General features: G+C 40.8%; 4 protein-coding genes across 6 annotated transcripts; 1 reads left to right on the forward strand and 3 right to left on the reverse strand.

The window, feature by feature from the left end:
- Nucleotides 1-201: 201 nt before the first annotated feature.
- twf2b (twinfilin actin-binding protein 2b) lies at nucleotides 202-5,926 on the reverse strand. The gene is made up of 11 exons (XM_079342507.1): nucleotides 5,860-5,926; nucleotides 4,989-5,066; nucleotides 4,699-4,877; nucleotides 4,207-4,302; nucleotides 4,020-4,124; nucleotides 3,900-3,914; nucleotides 3,768-3,809; nucleotides 3,530-3,655; nucleotides 3,205-3,355; nucleotides 1,537-1,658; nucleotides 202-1,251 (listed from the first exon to the last, which is right to left on the reverse strand). The coding sequence occupies exons 1-11, from the start codon at nucleotides 5,882-5,884 to the stop codon at nucleotides 1,084-1,086; spliced, it is 1,107 nt and encodes a 368-aa protein (XP_079198633.1). The 5' UTR covers nucleotides 5,885-5,926; the 3' UTR covers nucleotides 202-1,083.
- A 1,964-nt stretch (nucleotides 5,927-7,890) lies between these two features.
- LOC306822623 (WD repeat-containing protein 82-like) lies at nucleotides 7,891-10,786 on the reverse strand. Its single transcript, XM_079341742.1, has 9 exons — nucleotides 10,333-10,786; nucleotides 9,888-9,988; nucleotides 9,713-9,779; nucleotides 9,310-9,409; nucleotides 8,979-9,095; nucleotides 8,686-8,841; nucleotides 8,530-8,599; nucleotides 8,311-8,453; nucleotides 7,891-8,232 (listed from the first exon to the last, which is right to left on the reverse strand). The coding sequence occupies exons 1-9, from the start codon at nucleotides 10,491-10,493 to the stop codon at nucleotides 8,200-8,202; spliced, it is 948 nt and encodes a 315-aa protein (XP_079197868.1). The 5' UTR covers nucleotides 10,494-10,786; the 3' UTR covers nucleotides 7,891-8,199.
- Nucleotides 10,787-10,886: 100 nt separating this feature from the next.
- On the forward strand, nucleotides 10,887-14,094 carry rpusd4 (RNA pseudouridine synthase D4). Of its 2 annotated transcripts, none has more exons than XM_079341739.1 (7): nucleotides 10,887-11,079; nucleotides 11,151-11,638; nucleotides 11,916-12,123; nucleotides 12,228-12,321; nucleotides 12,972-13,122; nucleotides 13,233-13,330; nucleotides 13,699-14,094. In XM_079341739.1, the coding sequence occupies exons 2-7, from the start codon at nucleotides 11,239-11,241 to the stop codon at nucleotides 13,894-13,896; spliced, it is 1,149 nt and encodes a 382-aa protein (XP_079197865.1). In that variant the 5' UTR covers nucleotides 10,887-11,079; nucleotides 11,151-11,238; the 3' UTR covers nucleotides 13,897-14,094. The 2 variants fall into 2 exon arrangements, with proteins under 2 accessions (XP_079197865.1, XP_079197866.1); XM_079341740.1 differs by having other exon boundaries at nucleotides 11,165-11,638.
- Nucleotides 14,095-15,961: 1,867 nt separating this feature from the next.
- Nucleotides 15,962-23,515, reverse strand: qrich1 (glutamine-rich 1). Of its 2 annotated transcripts, none has more exons than XM_079341744.1 (12): nucleotides 23,438-23,515; nucleotides 21,631-21,911; nucleotides 21,474-21,551; nucleotides 21,087-21,224; nucleotides 20,105-20,995; nucleotides 19,512-19,671; nucleotides 19,257-19,411; nucleotides 19,059-19,173; nucleotides 18,869-18,977; nucleotides 18,606-18,757; nucleotides 18,430-18,520; nucleotides 15,962-16,706 (listed from the first exon to the last, which is right to left on the reverse strand). In XM_079341744.1, exons 2-12 carry the CDS (start codon nucleotides 21,898-21,900, stop codon nucleotides 16,529-16,531), a joined length of 2,337 nt encoding a protein of 778 aa, XP_079197870.1. In that variant the 5' UTR covers nucleotides 21,901-21,911; nucleotides 23,438-23,515; the 3' UTR covers nucleotides 15,962-16,528. The 2 variants fall into 2 exon arrangements, with proteins under 2 accessions (XP_079197870.1, XP_079197869.1); XM_079341743.1 differs by lacking the exon at nucleotides 23,438-23,515 and adding an exon at nucleotides 22,578-23,026.
- Between the last annotated feature and the right edge of the window lie 84 nt (nucleotides 23,516-23,599).

Here is a 23,599-nt window from a genome sequence, read left to right on the forward strand (position 1 = left end):
CCAAGAAAGTGTGTTCACATCAGCAGCGTGCTATGAAAGCAGCAGAGCCGCTGAGGGCTTCTGAGTAGAACAGCTTCCTGGAAAACACACACAACAAAGTGACCTCCACTGCTGAGCCCTGATCCCTGCTGCTGCTTCTGCCTGCATGACTACAGAATTACCAAGCAAATACTGTCAGAAAAAAGAACACACAAAAAGGAGTAAACTAATGAAAACATTTTATTGTGGGTTTTTTTTTTGTAAAACAACAGTTTTGTCAGACCTCTTCAGTTGACAGCAGAAGGCAACTTCACAGGCAATGTTAATGAATTTGCATGAGTTAAAAATGGAACCATAGGAAAAGTACAGGCTGTCTATAATATAAGAGGAGAATGTCATTTTCCCATAATTGTGAACAGATGAAAAAAATAGAAGCGAACAGCAAAGAGAAGAGGAGGTATCAGAGGGGTTTTTATGCCTGATACGTGAGTTAAGGGTTATTCAAAATGTATGATTAATTTGAGTGTTATGCCGTTTAAACCAACAAAATCAATTTTACTAAAACATGTGTCTTAAAGGTAAATTTATGACATTTTCAGTTTAAAACCAATTGTATGTGAACTGCACTTTTTTATTTATTTATTAAGATGCTATCTGTTTGTTAAAACTTGTAACAGCAACACTAAAGTTTATAAGACTAAATCTGTATTTAACTGTAACAAACCAAATAATTTGTGTCTGCATAACAGCCAATCACCATATTAGACTCAAACTTTACAAAAAAGTGATTTCTCTTGGGTCTTAAAAAGCAGTTCCTGAATTGCAATTGAAAGACAAATTTTATTCTTAGCTATCATCTTCAAAAGTTGTTTTCCCCTTTTACTTAGATATTTTACCATAGAACAAGACAAATGAATTCTGCTTTAAGGTGTATCTATTTTGTCCTGCTTTCAGATTTTATTTTCTGCAACTAAAATATTAAATGACGAGAAGTTTACCAGTTAAATAACATGTAAGATCATATATAGTGTTATTTTGTAAGTGTTTGTGTATAATTCCTGATGTGTGTTTGTGTGTCTGTGAGTGTGTGTGTGTGGTTAGTATCTAACTTTCTTCCCCATTCTCTCCTGCACCCTTGATAAGGCGTTTGTTGCCCCTCTTCCCTCCTGGTCCGCGGGGTTTGGTAAAGGCCTGCTTTAATGTGTGCTCCATTGGGTGGACCTCTTCATACAGGAAGTCTTCAGTCAGGTCATTACCATTGTCTATCTCCATCTACACACAGACACATACAAAAAACCTTAACCACTTACCACAAAAAGACTGTCTTCTAATGAGTGATATATTTCTTAAACCCCATTTAAAAAAAAGAGTCAATTATTACAATTTTGGTCTAAAATATTTCCACAGAACTAGCCTTAGTCATTCCCACACAAACAAGACAGTAATTAACTGCCCTTGTGGTTATGTATTATGTCATGCAGAGATGCAACATCTACAATCATTGTTACTTATCCTCTTTAACTAAAGGCCACGGTTGCTATTTAATTTGACCTTTACCTTTTTGGTGACCTCCAGGCTGTAGTCTTTCTCCACCTCATCCAGTAGCCTGTTCTTACAGCTAGAGTACAGCATCCGCTCCTTGATGCTGCAGGTGTACCCAGGCATTGAATATATGAACACTGGAACACATGTGAAGGCAGTAAAGGTGATGATGTTAAAGCAGGAGAGAAAATTTGATTTTTGAAGCATTTTTTGCCATGCTTGAAGAATTCTAAATCAGTAAAGTCTTTACTTTTGATTTATAGCAATATTGCAAAGGAGGCTTTCAATGATGTGCTGGTGGCCTAGCGGTTAGTTTGTCTGGGGGTACAGAGGCTGTTCTCCTCCAAGCGTGCAGCCTCTGGTGTTTTTCTCACATGTCAATCTTCTGGATCAGATCTATCGTTGTGATTGGTAAAGCTCTTTGGACTATTGCATAAAAACCTTGTTCACTATAACGCCAATGAATAGACGTGCATAGTAAATCAGGTAGTCCACGGGGTAATGGGGTAATAAGTGTCTAGTATTAATTAATTAATATTTGACCATCTTTTTGGCAATAGAACAAGTTTTTTATGTTTTCACCTTGAAAAAGGAGCGTCAGTTGTCTGTGTATCTGCACATAAACTGTATGGCAAATACAGAGCAAATTATTATTCATTTGAAGTCAGTAGCATTTGCACTAGACAACTACAAATCTAATGTTTGGTTACTTAAAATCTCCACTTTGGTCTTCCCAGACTCCAAGATCAGCAGCTAAATGGATCTCAGTGTAGTCACTCACCTATTCTTTTTGGTGCAGGGGAGATGAACATTACATGTATCGGGGCAGGGTAAGATTAAACAGTGGGGCTATAGGCCATTAAGGTAAAACATTTAGTTAAAAGACGCTAAAACTCTGAGTGGGACTGCTGGGTGGAATACAAATTTGTGTTGGTTTGTCATTGTCACTAAGAGATAGATTTTACACAAGATATGAATTATTAAAGCTTGTTAGTTTAAGGTAAGAACCCCAGATTGTGACAGTTCACATGGTGGAAAATCAATTTTAAAACTAAAGGACTAACACACTTTTTTTTGTTTCAGAAAAAAATAATTCATGGACCATATATATATAAAAGGGTGTGCAGCTCCTGTTAGACTTGAAAACAGAAAGCCCATGATAGACGTCCAATGAGCCTAAGTAGCCATACTGACCATAGACTGTAATTATTAATGGAAGAAGCCGAGGTGAAGACACCCATCTGTTACTGCGGGATGCTCTGGACACTCATTGGCAGCATCTCGGCCTCACTTATTCATCCAGTCGACAAGCTGAGAGCTGGAGCTGAGGCTAGTTCTAAGCTTTCTGACAAACTGTAACATTGTGGCCACCTGTCAACCAGGTCAGCTATGCACTTAACGATGGATAGCAAGCATCCTTTAGAAAATCAAAAGATGCATTATAAAAAAAAGAAAAAAAGCAACCACTCCCCATACAGTGTTCTCCCATGAGGATGATCAGACATATTTCATATTTTGTACCATGCTGTAAATATTTACTGATTTTCTTTTGGGGCTGTGGTGTGTATGTGACTTTGGGGGCTCTTGGATCAAGTCTTAAATGGATCCTTGACAAACTGCAGGATTTTGACCTTCTGCATTGGCTTTATTTTTCAACACCTGAGGTTGCCACATGGTACTTACCCAGTGCTTCCTGCCGCTGACCCTGGTGAGAGTGTTTGAAGATGAAGAAGTGATATCTTGGGGAATCTGAAGGGATCCTGAAGGGAAGCTCGTGGGTGTCTGTAGGTTTGGTGTGAACCAGTTCAATAGTCTCCTTTTCTACATCCAGCCTCTACAACACCACACACCACAAATTAACTGTGTTAAGTCATAAGCAGTCAATTTTATTGTCTAAAACAAAGATGGTTTTTAAAAATGCAGTGTGTGTTTTTGTTTGTTTACTGAAAATATCTAAATTTGCCATGCCAAGTCACTAGATTAAAAAATGCTGTTTGTCTGAGCTCACCAGCTGTATGTAGTTGATGCATCTCTGCTTGAGTTGCTGCAGAGCTCGTTTGGCCTCTTCCTGGAGCGGAAATGCAGGACCTTGAAGAGTCTGTGCCCTTTTGTCTAAGCCGAACTCCATTGTAACCTGCAGAAGGGGGAAAACACATTGACACTTTATTTCTATTGATCCCTACCAAAGGGATTTCAATTTCAAGCCATTGAGAAACAGAAGAAATTATGGTAAAAAACAAACAAACCCTTGCTCGTGCTGTTGGAGTCCCAATACGCCTGCGTTCTTCCTGTGGACAAAACAGACAGAATTGATCTTTTCTACTCTCTCTTCCTCATGTGAATTTAGTAGATTTCATATTTGAAGAAAATCTACCCACCCATACAACTTTATCCTGCAGGAGAAGAGTGGAAGCACTTGAGATTAGTACACATAATGTATAAACATGAAGTACACATCTTTTGTTACATTGATACAGTTTGCATGGTTTAAACTTTACCTCTGTGACTTTGATTTGTTGTAACTGCTGCTCGGCTGTCGTGAGTGGAGCCGGGGAGGAGCAAGAGGTCATGTGTCGCAGGTAACCCTGGAAGCACACGTCATCCTGCAGACAGGTGCACAGTTTGAGAATCATCAGCATCTTAGGATTCACCTGTACGCTGCCATGTTGAAGGGGTTTTACTTACCTCGACTGTTCCAAACATTTCATCTTTGATGTGGCCTCCTCCAAACTCTTTCTTCAGTGTGGCACGGGTAGCTGCATACAACATCTTCTGCCTCACCTAACAGGTGCCAGGATGGAACACAGACAGGTATAATGAATATGGATCATGGTTTTGAGGGTTTTGGTGGTTTTTAATTGGATAACTTTCGATGAAATTAATGGTAAATTTAATATTTCATCATGTAACTTTAAAACTTTTTGTATTAACGTATAATTGTACAGCAAAGCATTTATGTCTTAAAACACAATTGTGTTCTTTTAGTTATGATTAGATTATCTATTTCAGTTTAAGTAATATCTAAAAAAAACACTTCAAGTCTAACATGTTAAAGTCTACATTCTTTTCTACATGAAGAAAAGAACTTTCTACATGTACGTTATTTAAGTTATTAACTGTCAGACATGTTTTTTGGTATGTGATGGCACTCAAGTAAATCAGCGGTTTAAAACATACTGGTGATTGGTCAGGGGACCAGGGGATGAAGATCCACTCGTATCCCTGTGCATTCTGGGAGTCCAGGCGATAGAGGATGTAGCAGGGTTCCAGATGTGTAAGCAGAGGAAGCAGGAAGTGATCGTAATCCTTGTCCCAACTCTGTGCGGGTTCTCTGTACGAGTCTAACACGAGCTCCTCTGGAGAGAAAAAAAAGTACATTAGGTTAACTCATCTCTGGATTTAGAATGAGAATAGATTTAAAATAGGCCAAATTGTGCCAAATCTTCCAAGAATCTTCCCGAGTTTACCATTTCTGATGACTATCTTTATAATTCTGATGGCACCTCCCCTCGCTCGGGCCAGGAACTCCTTCAGCTCAGATGTTGCTGAAGAAACCAGATATAACATAGACGGGTAAAAACTGAGGATGGGTGATGAGAGTGAGACAGTTGGGTAAGTAAGAACCTGAGACTCAACTTCAGGGAGACAACTTGATCCGTGGCCAGATCAGCACGCCATGACATAAAGCGACTTAGAATGAGGACATTTGGACCAAAGAACCACAGAAGAAATTGCATTTTGAGGTCTAAAATAGCCTATATATATACGTCCCCATTTCCAAATCCATTTATGGTTATTTTACTTCACAGAAAAATTATTTATCCTTCTCTCACCATGGTTACAAAACACAGCATCTCATAAATAATGTAAGATCAAGTGAGAAAGGTGAGAGAGGTACACTTCTGCCAAACCGCGCCCCCCACTCTCCAATTACAAAATGCCGTAACACATCATTGCTGTGAAACGAGCCATAAATTCCATGAGAGGTTAAATAACAAAATTATGGATCTTAAAATATCGGAGACGAACATATCAACAAAAATCTGTCACAAACAGGCCGTTTTGTAAATGTGTAGATTTTACAGTGCACCATCATTTCTGACCACATCACGTTGCTCAAGCCAGATCAATCAGTCACATCAAGCAACCCTTTTATAACTAAAGCATTCTTATCATAGTTTACTATCAGCAAGACCATGAGAAACAGTTCAATACTGTGGCACATCTCAAAAGCTGAAATGAACATTTTAAAAAGACCGCATCTAGGGACAACCAGCCCAACACACAAAAACAGCAAGAATCAATAAAATGTTGTTTTCCTGGAACAAATCATCTTACCATCAATTCCTGTCTGGTGTGACATCTTCACCCTCCTCTCATGGAAGAAGGAGCAGGTGCAGGTGTCTGTGTGTCCTCGCTCTTCTTGCTCAACAGGTAGGCTCTCTCTACACTGATAGCAGACAGATGGACCCACGCGCACCACTGAAAGAAACGCCCGGAGGGTGACTCGGGAGATTCCTTACACTTGAAACACAATCTGCGGAACTGTGGCTGATGAGTAATAACATGCCTGTCAGTGGATATGCCACCCTGACCACTGATCTAAAACTCTCTGTGTATTAATGGCGGCCCCACTCTGAAGTCTCTGTGGGGGACACTCTCCGAAGTCACATACTGTCCTTACATATACATTACTCCACTGTGTGTGAGCACAGGTCCACCAATCATGACATCAGTGGTCAGGACAGTGTTATTCAGATGCTGTCACATGTATTGACATTTTATCGCTCTTTCACACAGAGAAGCCAACTAGCTCAGGCATGATCTCAAGTTCCAGCCACCTGGTCACTGAAATGTGACACTGAGCCAGAATCAGACTGATTCATTTCAGCATTGTTCAATGGATCAAGAATGGGAGTATTTATCTTATGTATATTTTAGATGGGAGGTATACTTTTGATAGACGAGGAAAAGGTGAACATATAAAAGGTATCCTTACATGTTCCTAAGAAATGTGTGGTTCCTTACTGTAACATGTAAACAGCTTTGTCTGTGGCCTTTTATGCCTTTATTTAGAGATGAGACAGTGGATAGAGTCAGACATCATGGGGGGGGAGAGAGAGAGAGAGAGAGAGAATTGGGATTGACATGCTGGTAAGGAACCAAAAGTCAGATTCGAACCCGGGCCGTTTGCTTGAAAGACAAATGCCACCGTACACGGGGGCGCATGCACCAACCAATAGGCTACTGATGGCCCGCAAACAGCTTAAGAACTGTGTACATTAGAAGAGCTGATTCCTGAACAGACAGCATTTATAGTTCAATAAAACAGAATTGCACAGTGTGCTCACAAAGGAATGTGAAAAAGTTTTATGTGAAAAGAAACTACTGCCAAATACTGTGACTACATTGTGTCCCGACACCTCCCTGATACACAATCATGAACTCAAACACTGGTAGGTGAGAGAAAGATAAGTATGTACCTGTGAGCGGATCATTCATTATTCACTGTGTGGTGAGTACACAACCCCAGGCATCTATACATTATTCAAGAAAACCCCCCTCCCCTCCTTTTCTACTTAAGCAAAACACACTTTATGTGAACAAAAAAAACCACACAGCCGTTTATCAAATCAATTTAAACTGCCTGAGCTTCTTTCACACCAGCATGTTTGTTGACATTTGAGTTTGAGAGTGAACGCCTGCTTGTTGAGTGAGATCATGTCAGGGTGGTGTCATTGTTATGAGACTAAACAATACACTAAGCTTACAATGACCTAAAAACACACTTTTTTAACTCTGTAATGCCCTGTTTTTAAGGTTTTAGTTGTCCATGGGCAGAAAGGAATTGTTTTTGATGAGAAAAAAACAAAAACATACTTCCTTTTTTTTGTACTTTATAGTTGAAATAATAGATCTATGAGTGATTCAGCAGAATGAATGCGAAATATTAGTTAAGATGCAGCTACATCTATTTCATTTTTCAGGTGAACCGACCAAACTTGACTTCAAAATGTGATAACTTTGGGACTTCCGTTTGTCTTCAACTAAAAAGAGCAAGAAGTTGATTAAACTTCTTTGTATTCTGACTTCTGATTGGACAGATTGAGTTTCAGCATACTGAGATTCACAATGATTGATTTGAATCTTATTTTGAACATGTACTTTTAAAGACTAAAAACAAACTTACAAAAGAATTAGGAAAAACAAAACAGACTATTTGAATTTCATGTTTGAAAATGAGGGGGAAGAAGTGTATACTAATGCTAATTCCACCCTCTCCATTCATCGTTAGCTAATAAGGCAGCTATGTTTCTTTTGTCTTCTTGACATTTGTTTAGTTATTGATATTATGTAAGAAAAACAGGCTTTAGTTTGTTTCCATAATAAACAGTTTATTATAAAATTAAACAAGGAACAATAAAAACATGATTTCAGGTCAAATCTTCACAAAATAAAATGTACCCAAAAGGAGTTTAAAAAAAGATTTTCGACCGAAGGTACAGTATAAGGGATTCTGTCACAGTTGCATCAACCTTTGAAAAGTTTTAAATACTGCTGGTAATAATTAAAAAACAAACAAATGAAATCTGTTCTACTCTGATTGAAGGGATCCTGGTATAAAATGTACAGATATCTTGCATGGCTTTTATGCATTTAAAAAAAGATCTCTTTCCTCTAGAGCACATCCACACACGGGAGCCAGAACATCTGTTAAGAGAAGGATACAATGACTTCATATGAGAAAGTGCGGTTCTTGAGAAAATGATTTGATGTGTTTGATCTCACCATTTGAGTGCAAGCGCTGGCAAACGTCATGTATCTGGGGTTAAACTGCAAAGTGTTGATGGGTCCTGGATGTTTCCCATCAAGCACAGCCACCTTCATCCCGCTCTCAATGCTCCAAACGTGGACTCTCCCATCCTCCGAACCTGCACAACCAGAACATTAGACCAGAAATATTACAGGAAAAGAACAAAAACATAACACTGAGGTGTTATAGTTTACCTATCATGACAAACTGTGAGTCGGGAGTAAAGCAGGCCTCAAGGGGTATGCCTTTACTGTTGTTGTAGCCCTTAAAGTGAAAAGAGAGAACATGGAATCACACAAATAGATGTGTTGAGTAAGTTTGTGTTATGACGTAATTACAGTTTATTTTACAGAGAAGGTGTGTAGCACAGATCCATTGAAGGCGTTCAGAATGCGAATCATCCCTCCATTGGTTGAGATGAGAATCAGTTTTCCATCGTTACTGAATCGGAGTCCCGTCCAGTCGCAGGCACGATTAAACCTCGTCTCAAAAGAGGCAAAAGGACCCTATCCACAAAAAAATAACATGCATCATAAAAACAGAGTAGGGTGGAGCTAACCATAAAGCAGCTGTTTAAACGTTTTCTCCGACATGAAAGCAAGTAACAGACACAAACCTATGACAGACTAAATTTACACCTCACCTTGTCAAAAGCACGAAGGTCATACAAAGTAATGGCCCGAGATTCTACCCCAGCAGCAAATATCAGACCATCAGGGTCAAAGGAACATACAGGCTTCCCCAGTGGATTAGTCAGGCCCTGAAAAGAACACAAAATAAAGACATTTTAAAGAGTATATCAGAGTTTGTTCCTAAAGTGGGTCTGGGGACACCCAGTGGTCACAGGACATACAGACTCTGTGCATGAATCTGGGATGTCTTAAGCACTTAGAGCTAAAAGCAGCAGCTATAATTATACTTTTGAGAAACTGCCCACAAAGAACGCAGGAAGTGTCATTTAACAGATGACTTACCTGACAGTTTGGAGAGCGCAGGTCCCAGATTCGGATTGTCTTATCTAATGAGCCGGAGATAAATGTATCATCGACTGGTGACATGGAAAGAGCAATAACTCTAAAAAAAACGAAAAAATAAAAATCAAAAAGGAAATAATTCATTTGTACTGCACTATATATTACTCTCAAGCAATTAAAATAAAACAAAATGATACCAGGAGAAAGGAAGGTGGAAAAGGCACTGATCAGAACATAGGAATTTCCCTCGGGATCAATAAAGTATCTATCTATCTATCTATCCATCTATCCATCTATCCATCCATCCATCCATCCAAACACATGATCAGAGCTGTGAATATTTTGTTGTCATCCTTGCTTCCTTACATCATTACACAAGGTCCAGTTAGGAGTTTCTACTCACCTTGCAGTGTGACCCGGGAAATACCTGATGAACTTGTTGTCACTGAGTGAAAGGTATCTGATGGTATCTACAGGTAAACACACAGTTTATGTAAACATCTATTCAAATCCTGCTAAATATCATGGTTGGTGTTTTGTACCAAAGTCTTGCTGTACATGATTATTAGGGTTATTACCATCCAGTTTATTGGAGCTGTAGACCGCTGTTTGTGTATCTCCATGTGTGTAGCGGATCAGGTCCACTCCATACTTCTTGCTGTACAGGGTCCTCTGAGGTCTAAGACAGGATAGCATATGTGAAGATGTATAGATCTATGGTTGGGTAAACAATACAATAAACAGCAAACAATAAACAACCGATGTCCCCCTCACTCAGTATAATAAACCCGAAGCAATATTTATAAACCCCTCTATGACTAAGAATAAACAAACAAAACAAAAAAAGACTCCAACTTATATAAAGAAAGGTACATAACCGGTGCAGGAAAGAAAACAGTTAAGGAACCTCATATAGGAAGATGTATATTTTTTTAGGCATAAATTAATTTCAGTTTGACTCCTCATCATAATCTTAATTGCCACTTTAATCCAGGCGACTATAATACATGCAATAATACTTACTTCCCATCCCGCATGTCATATAAAACAATGCAGTCATCGTCACTGCTTGATATTGCATGTTCGCCATTCGGGCTGAAATCCACACAGTTGACTTTCTGGGAATTTTCTCCATATGTCCTGGCAACCCTGAAACTCCGCAGCACGCTGTCTGTGATCTTCATGTCTGCAGCGGTTTTACTTTATAAAACAAAGAGTGTCTCCATATCAGAGATGTGTGTTTCTGCTGCTCTCACACACACATACACCGTGGACCATGCTTGACGTTTGTGTGGTCGGGAAGTGAATTAGAACTATCTTTAAAGATCGTTTTCGTGAGATTATGGGTCCTTTATTCTAAAGATAAACAATGGTACCCAACGACAGTGTACACATGTGTACTCGCTTTACTCCCTGTTTTGTAATGACCGGGCGGTGTTGAAGAATCATAATTACACGGAGTGGCTTCAAACAGCCCGAAGGTGACGTGAACAAAAACGAGCACACCTTATACAAGAAAACGGAAACAACCACATGACGACACCGGATGCTTCAAACAAAACCTGTAACATTTTATCTGATGCATCGATTGTCTGATGCAGGCCTACTACATACACTGTAAATATACCAACTACCATTTTTTAACAGCATAATCTGGCCCTGTAGTTTACAATTTAATCTTGTCAAAAATATATCTTTGTCCAAAACAACACTTAATAAGACAGAAACATTGTAGGTTCAAATAGAAATGACTTGTTCGAAGATCCACGTGTAAGTATAGATTTAAATATTGTTTTTCTTCTGCTGTTGAAAATAAAGGCTTTGGTATTTTATTGTGAAAGGATTGGCCCGGAAGTCATTAGTGTGTGAGCGGCATGTGTGTCCTCTGGAGTTTACACGGGGATGTGAACCTATCAGATAAACTCTAAAATGATAAACACTGTGGGAGTAGCCTGTAGAGAATGGAAATACGGTCTGAACAAAGTCTTCGGACAACGGATAAAGTGTCCCCGGTGTCTGGAGGCAGCACCGTCCCTCAACCGGGGCCGGGCCAGCGCCGCTGAAGCCGCCCCAGACTCGGACACTGCAGAGAAACCTCGTCTCAGAGCGCTCGACCTCGCGCAGAAGGTCCGACAGGAAAAGGTGAAGCCTCCCCCGGCAGGGCCTCCGGTGTCCGGTCTGCAGAAAAGAGTGACAGAGCTGAAACGTTTCAGTCTACAGCTCCAACACGTTCACCCCAACGTGCTGGCCAAACACCTCCACAGAAGCGTGCTGTACCAGGATAAAGATGTGGTTATTATCAACAAACCCTATGGTGTTCCACTCCGAGGTAAAACAACAGAACATGCAACCTTGAAGTAACAAACTGTTTGTGTCACTGGTGTGTTTTGTTTTGGTTCCTTTTGATCATGAACTTTCTGCCCATTAACACTCTGTATCTGGTCTATTGGTTTTGGATTCTTCTTTGGCAAATCCAGCAGAGGGTTTAAGTCCTGGTCTTCCGGGTCTGGGAGAGTCTAGTGTACTTAAATTATTTATTTTTTTAAACGTAAACTTGTTCTGAAGTTGAATAACTTGGAAATTCACTGTCATCGTATCTGTCTCAGAGGACTCTGGGGTTACCTCCATTTCTTCAGTGCTGCCTGTTCTCTCTAAGATGATGGATGGGATGAAGGTAAAATCAGATTCTCAGCTGCTCCCCTGTCTGGGACTGGAGAAAGAAGCATCAGGAGTTCTCCTGCTGGCCAGGAGGGAGGAAGTCGTGGAGCATATATTGAATCTTCACAGAAATAACCAAGTTCAGACAAAATACTGGTATGTATTGGGAGGGTTGAACAAATGTTAAAATAGGCCTTAAAGTTTGTGTGTACTTAGTGTTTTACCTTACACATCAAGATGTTTGCCATCTTCGCCCTCAGGGTCATCACAGTCGGAGTTCCTGTGCCATCTGAAGGAGTGATTGACATCCCTGTCATAGAGAGAGAGGTCAAAGGCTCTCAGCCACATTACAAGGTGCCTTTTTGTCTGTGGTTTTGATGCTATAAGAATAATCATAACTTTATTCATATAGCACCTTTAAAAACAACTGTTTACAAAGTGCTTTACAGAAAAACACAAATACATCAACATTTAGGGAAAGAAGGAACAGAGGTAACTGACAGACCAAACAGGAAGTATAAAGATAGTTTAAATGTAGATAACAGAAATACAAGAGATGCAACAGGAAGGTATGAGGCAGTTAAATGTGTTCAATCAACCAGGGGAGAGCTCAAGAAAAATAAAAATAAAGCTGAGGGAGAGTGGGACGACGTCACGTCACAGGCTGTAGGTAGAATGAGGACAAAAGAAGAGATAAACAAGAGATGGAAATGAATAAGACAACAGAGGGCTGGAGAGTTAAACATTAAAGGAGGAGGAATTATTACATTATATTATTATAATTATAAAATACTAAGAGCAGTGAAAGTAATACAGGAAGGGAGAAATTGAAAGTCTAAAACATATAAAAGGAGATAGATAAAAAGGGTCAAAGCAATTAAATTAATGAGGGAGAGATTTTTAGATATAGATCTAAAAATTGAGAGATCACATAGAAGGTAAACAAATGAAATGAGGGAGGTGTGCATAATAATTCTTTTCTCACTACTCTTTTTTTTTTTCAGATGGCATTAAGTCCTCTTTTCAGAATGAATGATGCTGGTGATGGTGTGACCAAAGTCCGTGCCAGTCGGCAAGCTCACTCTGCGGTGACCAAGTACAGAGTACTCGACAGCAGCAATGGTTGCAGCCTTGTGGAGCTTCAGCCTTTAACCAGTAAGAAGACTGTGCTGGTCACAGGAAACCAGCACCAAAATAATGAAGAAAACGTTAATTTTTAAGAAGACATTTCCTACTTCTACTTACTCACTTTCTTGTGTCTACAGGAGTGAAGCACCAGACCAGGGTTCACTTGGCATATGCTCTGACATGCCCAATTCTTGGTGACCACAAATATTCCCACTGGAGCAAACTGGCACCCCAGGTAAAACCCAAAAAATTTACACCTTCACATGAGCAACAGAAGTCTAAAAAAAGAGGTATATAAATAAGAGAGCAGTGCCTAATTAAAAAACTAGCAAATAATACTTAATCTTAATCCTTTTCCACAGATTAAGACAAACTCCAGACTCATATGCTCATGCTATACCACTCTCTTCTCCTCTTATTGGTTATGTTTTTCCATGCAACATACCTGAGTAATTACTGTCTGACAAAAACAAGAAGTGTTGGTTGATGGTAATAATCTGATTACAAATAGTTTCTATAGCTCGACGGTTGATAAGATCAGATCAATATTTTGTTTGTCTGTTTTGTATAATTCATTATCCGTGTATTCATGTTGATTCACAGAAACTACCTGAACGTGTGCTGGGAAAGCTTGAATTGGAACAGAGCAAGATCCGGTACCTTCCTCTCCATATGTTTGCTCGGCAGCTGACACTGCAGGGAACAAAGCAAGAAGAGATCCAAGTGTCCTCTCCCCTGCCCAAATACTTCAGACAAACATTAAACAGACTGCAGTTAACACTTCCTGATAAAAAAGACTAAATAACCTCTGATTTGACTTTTTTTGTTCAACTCTTTAAACTTCAACTGATGTCTCCATGTTATAGGCAATGATGGTGAAAGTATTTTCCATGTGTTAAATGGAGGGAGGGTTTCTTGTATGTCGTATTTAATGTTATGTAAGGTTATCAATTAACAGAACAGTAAATGAGTGTACATTGCTAACATTATTAATTTAAGTCATAAAAAAAAAAGATTTGTAAGAACTTTTTCTCAGCAATTGAATTTTTACCAGTTTTTTTTTTTTAAGAGACTAGGAACATTGGTTGGTACACTGTTTCCATCCCCAGGTCCAGAGTGGACGGTGTATGTTCAGCAGTAGTGGAACGTTTTGTCCTCGAAGTTGATGTGTTGAAAGGACAAAAAAAAAAAAAGGCAAATGCTGAGTATGTGAGCCACTTTGACAAGGGCCAAATTGTGATGGCTAGTTGACCGGCTCAGTGCACCTTGTGCGTTGATACTGGTCTGTGGTGCTCATTGCTTACAAGAACTTGTCTGAAGAACCGGCAGTAGGGTCATGAACAGCCAAGGTTTGTTGATTAGCGTGTGGATTGTAGACTGAGCTGTGTGACCCGATCCAACGGAAGATCTACTGGCGCTCAAATTTCAAAAAGTTACTTCCTTGATAGAAAGGTGACAGTTGTAGGTGTTATTGGACTGCTTATCTGTCGTCAGGGGGCTCATGCTGACCCTTGTCCCCTGCTGAAAGCGACTACAATATGAGCAGATTAGCTTTGCTGTACTGAAGATATTTCCTCTGTCGACACAATTTAATTTCAGCAGCCTTTCCTGAAATCAGAAGTCACGAACCATGGAGGGTTTTTGGCATTTTACATTTTGACACTTTAATTAAGAAGACAGCAGAAAATGAGTGGATCTCAAAAAAAGTCTGAGCCCTATGAAGTACTAAGCAGTAGAAAAACGGGTTATAGAGTTCAGATTCATGTCCTTCTAGGACATTGCAAGGCTCAGAATGCTGTCATTATGACAAGTTGTTAAAACTCAATAGTACTTATCAGACTGTTTCTTGAACAGCACCGTAACTAAGCTCAGCCGTCATTGTCTTTGTACATTCATATTGATTCCCCAACAGCATAATATTGGCGTCCCATTCTGTGAATTCACACTGATTCATGACATGCAGAAAAACATCAGGCGCTCCACGGAGGTCTTGCTCCTATAACACCACTGTTACCATCTTCATAGACGGTACACAGAAGCAGGGGCGTGTCCATAGAGGTGGGAAAGGCTGCTGTGGGCCTTATGTAAAAACCCTCTATTGTCCCCCCCCCCCCCTCCATGACATTCACTGTTGAGGTGAGACATCACAGGGATGTAAATATCACAAACTGAACAGGTGGTCTGAATAATGGTAATAGTAACAAGTGTCACTTTTAAAGATGACACAAAGCGCATTACTTCGTCAAGTTTTGATCAAGTCAACCTTTGTTGTTGAAAAAAGGAAAAGGCCAAGAAATCCTCACAAGGCCCATGGGCTCAAGTTTGCCGCAGAAATAAACCTGCTGAATGCCTGGTTTAGTTTTTGGTCAAAACAGCAAATTTTAGTCTCCACATATTTTTTATTGGTATAGCCTGCATCGGGCTAATTGTTGTCACTCATTTATATTGTTTATATTAAGGCTAAGTTATACATGAATCTGCATCATTAAAGGCAGGCTAAGTTTAGAAGCTCATGGTCAGGCCAGCATCAAGTCAACTTATCCGTCACTCAATTGATTCAAAGTGGGGACTGTCATTGATAGGCTTCAAAACATCTCGTCAGGAACAATAGGGTGACGTTTCTGAGATTACGTCAGGGTTTTTTTCTCTTTTTTTTTTTAAACATTCTATGGCTTTGATAAAGTAATCAATACTCTTAGCTAAATGTCCCGTTTAAAAACTGCCTGCACATATAGGAACAGGTTTGAACCATAAGCTTGGACCTGAGAGACATGTTTCCAATCTCCTGAATCACTACAATACAGCACTTGGGTTTGTGAACATCTGGAGGTTCAAAGTCGCACAATAATCCACATAAACAATGAAGTTGTTTTTGAAAACAGGCACAGATTCTTTAGTTTTGAACATATCTATATATGATCCAAAATGCAGTCAGTCTGTATACAAAAACAGTTTTGAGCAGTAGTCCCCTGTAATTGTCCAGATGGATTTAATGTATCATAGGACTCTGACGAGAAGTAAGGTGGATAATGGTCTGTAAGGTTAAGCATTGAGGGTTAAATATCCTCGTTGATAAGACTGACTATTACAGGAAAATTAACAACCTCTGGAAGGTCAGCTGGCCAGAAGATCATCGGAGCACAGTAGAGGTAAAGTTCCCCCTTACAAGCCAGTTCAAAGGTTACAGAGGCAATGGCTTACAAAAGTAGACAAATAACTGTCCATCGCATCAGCTGAAAAAAGAACATCTAAGAGGAGAAAAAAATCTTTGCTGACAGTTAACAGAAACAGTTAACGATTGTTTCAGGAGCTGTTCATTGAGGTTTATAGAGAAAAATATGCATACTGCATAGTCTACAGTCAGTGACTGAAGTACTAGTGAAGAAGTCCACGAGTCCGGTTTAGTTCGTGTTGTCAGTCCTCTCTGTTGAGCTCATGGATCAGTGCTGAGGATTTCCTGGATCTCTCGGACCACGATGATACGGGCCAGCATGTGCTCCACCTGCTGGCTACTCAGAGGCTGAGACGAGTACCACATCGGGCTGTTGGGTGCCACCACAGGCTCTGGAGTCATGTAGTATGCATCGTTGCGTCCCTTAACGCTTTGAGGGCTGGAGAAGACAAAGACAATATTTTATAGGTGTGTGCTAAAAAATGTTATCTAGTTACCAAAGTATTTAAGAAGGTATTTTCATAGATCTAAAGAGTAGTAACTCTCATTATAGCGTGTGATGCCTACTGAGGCGTCAGCATTCTTGAATTTCCCTCAGGATCAATAAAGTATCCATCTATCGATCTATCTATCTATCTACGTCCAACCTGTCAAACAAGAGCACTTTAAAAGTCGAAAAGAAGGGAATTATGTCTGTGCTTGTTACACCTGTTATTACAAATAGACAGGCTTTCTCACCTTCTACTTATTATTTGCAAAAAAAACAACCTTTTTTGGTATTTCCTGAAGCGGCGAGTAAAATGGATAAGGACGACCCCCTCTTTGCAGTAAAATCCAATACCTCTTCTCTTTAAATATTGTTTAATATTGATCAAACATTTCTCTCAGCTAAAGGCCGGTTCACACGGCAGGATTTTAAAATTGTCGGCAGATTTCCCAAACTTTAGAGACCACACACACGGCGATAAATAATCGGAGGTTTTACAGTTTCGGTCGTACAGTGTGTGGTGTGCGGCCACACGGCAACATCAACACACCACACACGAACCGATTTCACTCGCGAACGTCCCCCGATCAGACTGGAAATCTCGCAAAACCTCTCGAGATCAAACGTGATTCCAGAGTCAACAAATGGACAAAGAGGATGTAATAGGGATCGTTTGTGCTGTTTTTATCTGAAAAAACACGTTTTAAAAAGAGGCGTCGGTCAAAGGAGTGGAGACAACGGGAGCATGAGCTGTACTTGCTACATGTTGATATGGAGGTGAGTAGCAGTTGTTTTGCTACTGGTGTTTTCGCTAATAAGTCACCTCGCTTTCTGATTGGCTACGCGTCACAGTCAACAGGCTCGTGCTTGTTTCTCCTCGGGGGAAACACCACACATGATGAGAGATCGGGCCAAAACAATCCAACATGTTGAATATCCCCGATTTGAGATCGGAGCGGTCCCGACATTCTTCCGACCAGACGAGAACGTTCTGAACACACCACACACGGCAGGATGATCTTATAAGATTATCTTATGATGATCGGGGCGTCCTTAAGATTATCGGAAGGAGAGAATCGGGGCCAAAATCGGCGTGATTATCCTGCCGTGTGAACCAGGCATTAGAGCTCCTATAGTTCCACTTGCACAAATTGAGCTTTGGGTTGAAACAATACTTCTAAAATGTGCAAGGAAAGCGAGTCGCAACGTTTTAGGAAAACTTTTTTTGTATTACGATCAGTGCTTTTATATAGCTGTTTAAAGGTCCCATATTCTGCCCTTTTTGGGGTTTATATATCTAATTTATGTCTACTAAAGTAAAAAAGGAGCAGGGTCCCCACGTGTGCCAAGTCTGATCTGATTGGTCAGCCGGTCTGCTCTCTCGTAATTGGTCAGTCGTTTTGCTTTTTTCTCAGCTATGTCCCGCCCCTTTTTCTATCTCGGAAATGCTATAGTCAGTTTGAGAGGAGCTTGTGCTTGCTACAACGATCAGTGACATCACAAACCCATGATGTCACCGATTCATTTTCAACAAGGGGGGGGGGCGCATTTTTGCAGTCTTTGAATTTTTGCAAATAGATGCCTAAACATGCACAAGACACCTGGAAAACCCACTGAAGAGCATCTGAAACCAGAAAAGCCTAATATGGGAGCTTTAAGTGAAAGCAAAACTCACCATTTGAAGAGATAAAAGTCATACAGTTTAATTGGGCAGCGGAGAGGATTCTCAGGATCTTCGGCCTGCTCGGCATACATTTCATCAGACCCTGAAAAAGACGCGACCCAAGACGTCAGCAACAGTGAGATTTGTTGACAAATTACCTTTGACATGATGCTCAGTTTGTTCAGCACCTTTCTGCCCTGCGTTGTGTGCACCCTGTACTCTGAGAAGGCGGATACTGGTGGCTTTGTCCTTGGCGTTAGTGGGGTTCTTCCTCGTGTGTCGCAGGACCTTCGAGAAGGCTACTTTCATGTGCTGTTCAGGTGTAACCAGGTGGAAATGCCTTTGACAAAGATAGCTTTTTTTAAAACACGCACCACACTATTTAATCTAAAATACATGTTTGAGTCACTTTACAACAAGAGAGTCAGGTTTCTAACAGGTGTTTACTCACTTTGTGTTGAAGTACATTAGAGTTGTGAGCAATGTGGCAGGTGAATGTGCACCCAGCTGTTTACACTCCCAAAGCATCTCCTCAGTCACATGACTTGGAATGACATAACCTACCAAGAAAACACTTTGTAAGTACTCTTTCCCCCCTAAATCAACTACAGAGCAGTAAATGTGGATTTTCTTTTGCTCACCTAAAGGATGGACACTCGGTTTCCAACCGTCAAGGATTTTGTGTAAACACCCAGAAAAACGTGTATAGTATGGATCAGAGAAAATGTCGTCCACACGTCCATTTTCAAAGAGATACTACAAGGAGAAATGTATGTTAGGACAACTTTAAAAAAAAGCCCTTTCAGCACAATACAGAGCAACTCAAGGAGGATACTAACCTTTTGTATACACAAGAAAACATAATATAGAACGTCAGATGCAAACTGTTCATCCTCTGATCCTCGGGCCTCCTGAGTCATCAGGGAGAGAGCCAAGTTTAGCTCAGCTACGGCGCTCGACACCAAGTCTTCCTGAAAACGCAGCGGCTGGCGGCCTGGACACAGCCACAGAGGGACGGGCAGAGTTAGTGCTGTAAAGTTAGCTCGTTTCTGAATTTAAGGCAGAAGATGCGTTCACATTAACAGTTGTCTTACGTCCTATGGGTGCAAGCTTTGGCTTTTCCTGCTTGATTAGCTCTGCGTTTTTTCGCATTGCCCAAAGGCGCCACACCTCCAAGCCTTCCTCTGGCTTAAGAGAAATGGGAACCAGGATCTCTGTGGGTGGTTCAGCACTATCCTCCATCTCTGTGTGACCCTGCAAAACAAATATGTCAAAGGTAAGATTCTGGGAAGTACAAGGTTCATAGGCCTTTTATTGATCATGTTATTCCTCAAGATCAATGTCATTGAGTACTTAATTGTATAAGATGTTTTCTTTCTGCCCTTAAAGAACAAGAAAATAATCACAGTGAATTTGAAAAAATGTAAGTTCCTTGAAACCCAAGATCAAACACTAAGACATGAACAAGGTTTCAAAAACTTTGAAATGGAAGATATAAGGTATTGTCAGGATTTCTTTATTAGAGGGATTGATGTCTGTCAACTCATTATGTTCACCATCATCACTTCATTATTCTAAGATTCACTTTGTCAATGCACTGAGCAAAGACAATCGTAAGGCAGAGGCACATTTTCGTTTCAGCCATTCAGCCTTCGAGGTCTATTCAGAGGACAAACTGTGTTCAAACCTGTAGATGGAGCTGCTGTTCTTGTCCCTCTTCTCCCTGGATCTGTTGTTGATTTGGGTCCCATATGTGTACAGATTGTGTTGTGTTGTAGGTCCCTCCTACAGTCTGCACGGCCACAGGGATGTGAATGTTGCCGTTCATGAACTGCGCCGGGAAAAGGGTCTGCACTATTTCTTCCTGTGTCCCAGTGGGGGTGGACTGCACCTCCGCAGACCTTGAGGAGCTCGGGGACATTTTGTCCTTCCCATTGGTAGTGGCAACTTGTACTGTGTTGTACGTCTCCTGTGGTATAGCAATGTGAGTAACACCCTGCTGCTGGGGAGTAGAGTACACAGGGATGGTCCAGGTCTCACCTGTGGGACCTGTGATTGTTCCTGTGGTGCTGTACAGCTGAGCGCTGTCAACAGTGAGCAAATCTGGTCGCAGGGATACATAGCTTTGCTGCTGACCCTGAGGGATGGCTAAAACAGTGGCCACCTGCTGGCCCTGCGATACAGCATATGACACAGCTACAGGGACATCCACCTTACGTTTCTTGGCAGGTTGGAGAACAGCTGAGCCAGACCTTCTTTCAGAATCCTGCTGCTCTGAAGATGACATGGCCTCTATGGTCTGGATCTGGATCTGTTGGCCCCCTTGTAGCTGAATTTGTTGGCCATCCTGGAGTTGAATATGCTGGCCACCTTGTAAGTGGATTTGCTGTCCATCCTGTAGTTGAAGATGCTGACCATCCTGGAGTTGAAAGTGCTGGCCATCCTGAAGTTGAATCTGCTGGCCAGCCTGGATTTGAATTTGCTGGCCCCCTGGCAACTGAATATGCTGGATTTGTTGGCCGCTTGACAGCTGGATTTGTTGTCCTCCAGTTACAGCTGCAACCAGCTGCGCCTGAATCTATGAAAAACAGTCAACATGTCGAAAAGCAGCAATAATGCAGAGATGCACTTGCTTATCTTTCTGGATTAGATTTGTGATAAATCTATACCTGCTGCTGCTGCTCCTCTGTGAGCTCCCCCTGCTGAACAAGATGTGCTGCTGGGATTCCCTGCAGGTCCTGCTGGGAAGGAGAAGCCACCTGAAAAACCTGGCTGACTGTGTGACCCTGCTGTTCCTGAATCTGAACCTGGCACAGAGGGAGAGTAGAAAAGAAAGAAAGAAAAAGCATGTCAAGTAGTCTACATGTTGCAGTGTGTTAGAAAAGTATGCCAAATAAAATGTGTCTCATGCATAGAAAGTCACGCGTGCTAAAGAAATGTGAAAATTCCCAGCAGAGTAGCAGCTATCATGGGATTTTCCGTCGGGGAAAACTATCTGTCACATGAATTTAAACCAAGAATGATTTAGACAAACAGACAAAGGCCTATAAACTCACTTGCACTTGAAGCTGCTGGTCCGACTCCTGATGCACAGACAGGTGAGGTGAAATCCCCGCTGAGGTCACCTGTACCTGCTGTAAATATCATTCGAAGTGAAGCACAGTGAGGTATTTCAACAATATCATTAAAAACAAAAGGTGGAACTTCTCTTACCGGACAAGCCAGCTCTAAAAGAGAGCCTGCCACCTCTGTGCTGTCTGTGTAGATGCAGTTGGCACCCTGCTGTTGGTACACCATGGCTGCTGTAGTGGTAGTGGTGGTGGAGGTGGTGGGTGCCCCTCCCTGCTGGCTGAACTCCTGCAGCACCTCTGGGCCCTTAGCGAGAGACTCCAGGAACTCCTTCATCCTGTGCTGAGGAACAGTGCGGGCCTTCTGCCGCACATATTCATCAAAGGAGACAACCCCACTCTCCTGCTCATTCATCGTCGAAGGACCTAGTGATAGAAAAACCCTTTCAAACATCTGAGCATCTTTTTAAGTCCACTACAAGAGTAGATATTCAACCCAGTGAACCGTCATCACTACGACCTATAGGCCAATGAATCATATTCAGTCTTATAAAGTCATCCACAATTATAAAAGCGAGGAAACAAACTGTAAAATATGTAAATCCAAACCGACACATGAGTTAAAATAAAAAGCACCGTGTATATCCGCCTGTATTAAAATGACTGAGCTTTAATCAACGAAGCCGCTGAAGGACTTTGTGGCTCACAGATAAGTCTAAATTGTTTAACTCTGAAAGACATGTTTGATTTAATTATTCATGAGTGCACATTATTTTTAACAAGTTTCAATGGCTGCCTATTAAAAGCGTCTACGTTACAGCTAGTGGTTAGCATGTTAGCAACAACATGTTAGCATGGCACTGTGTTATCATAGCCCATATAGATGGATGGCTAACTAACTATGGTTAAATCTGCTAACCAACAATTTACACATCTACTGTAAATTCTGAACATAAGCTATCTATTAAGTTATTACGATGCGATATCAAACATTACAAGTCTTCCCCCACTGAAATAACATGACGCTAGCTAATCATTGTGCTAGCCTTAGCCGGCTAGCTAGCTTGATGAGTGTGGATCCTGTCATGCTACCTTAAATAAAACGAAATCCTCTCCTTTCCGCCAAGGCACGGTGTTTAAAACCAAAAAATCCGATAAACATCGAACAGCGACCAAGCAGCATGCCATTAACTGTGCTACATAGTAAGAGCAGCGGTGTGATCAAACAATGTTGTGATTAGATAGAAGTGTAGGAGCAGCAACGGGCGCGCGAGCTCTGACGTCGGATCCAGTCAGGGCTCCTCGTTGTAAAAACACGTTTCACAGCTCCAGGAAACCACACATCGATCATCCAAAACTGGATATAGAGAGCGGGAAGTATCTCTGTTGGCTTCACGATACATACAAAAAAATCCCTTCAGTTTATTCAGAGTTAAGAATAAAGAAGGAACAGGCCACGATAACAGCGATTCATCCACAGACTGCAGCTCTGTATGCACAGGCCTACAGGGGTCCCCTTAATAACAGAGCCCATCCTTATACATAGATTCAGCCTATGTATCAGGCTCTATAAAACTGAAACGATATTTAGACCATTTAGACATGCAGTGGCATGTAGTTAATGAGCAGTAGTCTGTTCCATACGCTGTACTGGAGCCTTATTGTTCGGAATTTTTTTTTAAATCCCTTAAAAGAAGACCTTGACATAATAATGCATTTGCATTTCATTTATTTTATAACCTACGGATTTCTGTACAACACAGAAATGAACAGCAGGGAACTAGCAGTGGTAAAACAATGTAAATTAAGTCATATAGGTAATGCATAAAGCCATTTATCTAAGGCTATTTAATTAAATGCAATTAACTTCATAGTTTGGTTATATGATGATCTATTTAGGTCATAATAACTAAGCAGTGTTGTTGTAATTCTTGAAAAGATAGAAAAATCACCTCATTTGTCATACTTCCTCCGTTTCGTGCCAGTGTATCACTATGATTTTTAGTCTGTGGCACAGCACTCATTAACAATCAGATGAAACAGTAATGAAAGGCTGAGCAACAGGGGGTTGATGCTAGATAAAACAATTTGAATGCATATACCTTTAATACATT

This window comes from Symphodus melops (assembly GCF_947650265.1).
Source record: "Symphodus melops genome assembly, chromosome: 4".
NCBI classification, from domain to species: domain Eukaryota; kingdom Metazoa; phylum Chordata; class Actinopteri; order Labriformes; family Labridae; genus Symphodus; species Symphodus melops.

Bases quoted from the DNA above. Each gene is read 5' to 3' on its own strand.
- qrich1 (XM_079341744.1), bottom strand. From the start codon at position 21,900: ATGAATGAGCAGGAGAGTGGGGTTGTCTCCTTTGATGAATATGTGCGG. The intron at 20,996-21,086 runs GTATAGATTTAT...TGTTTTTCATAG, and splicing joins CAGAGGAGCAGCAGCAGCAG to ATTCAGGCGCAGCTGGTTGC. The intron at 18,978-19,058 runs GTGAGCAAAAGA...TTTTCTTGGTAG, and splicing joins ACCGAGTGTCCATCCTTTAG to GTTATGTCATTCCAAGTCAT.
- twf2b (XM_079342507.1), bottom strand. From the start codon at position 5,884: ATGTCACACCAGACAGGAATTGATG. The intron at 4,878-4,988 runs GTAAACTCGGGA...TTTTCTCTCCAG, and splicing joins AAAGATAGTCATCAGAAATG to AGGAGCTCGTGTTAGACTCG. The intron at 1,252-1,536 runs GTAAAGGTCAAA...GTCTGTGTGTAG, and splicing joins GCCTGGAGGTCACCAAAAAG to ATGGAGATAGACAATGGTAA.
- rpusd4 (XM_079341739.1), top strand. From the start codon at position 11,239: ATGATAAACACTGTGGGAGTAGCCTGTAGAGAATGGAAATACGGTCTG. The intron at 13,123-13,232 runs GTAAGAAGACTG...TTGTGTCTACAG, and splicing joins GGAGCTTCAGCCTTTAACCA to GAGTGAAGCACCAGACCAGG. The intron at 13,331-13,698 runs GTAAAACCCAAA...GTTGATTCACAG, and splicing joins GGAGCAAACTGGCACCCCAG to AAACTACCTGAACGTGTGCT.
- LOC306822623 (XM_079341742.1), bottom strand. From the start codon at position 10,493: ATGAAGATCACAGACAGCGTGCTGCGGAGTTTCAGGGTTGCCAGGACA. The intron at 8,842-8,978 runs GTGAGGTGTAAA...TTTTGTGGATAG, and splicing joins ACCTTCGTGCTTTTGACAAG to GGTCCTTTTGCCTCTTTTGA. The intron at 8,233-8,310 runs GTGAGATCAAAC...TTCTCTTAACAG, and splicing joins CCAGCGCTTGCACTCAAATG to ATGTTCTGGCTCCCGTGTGT.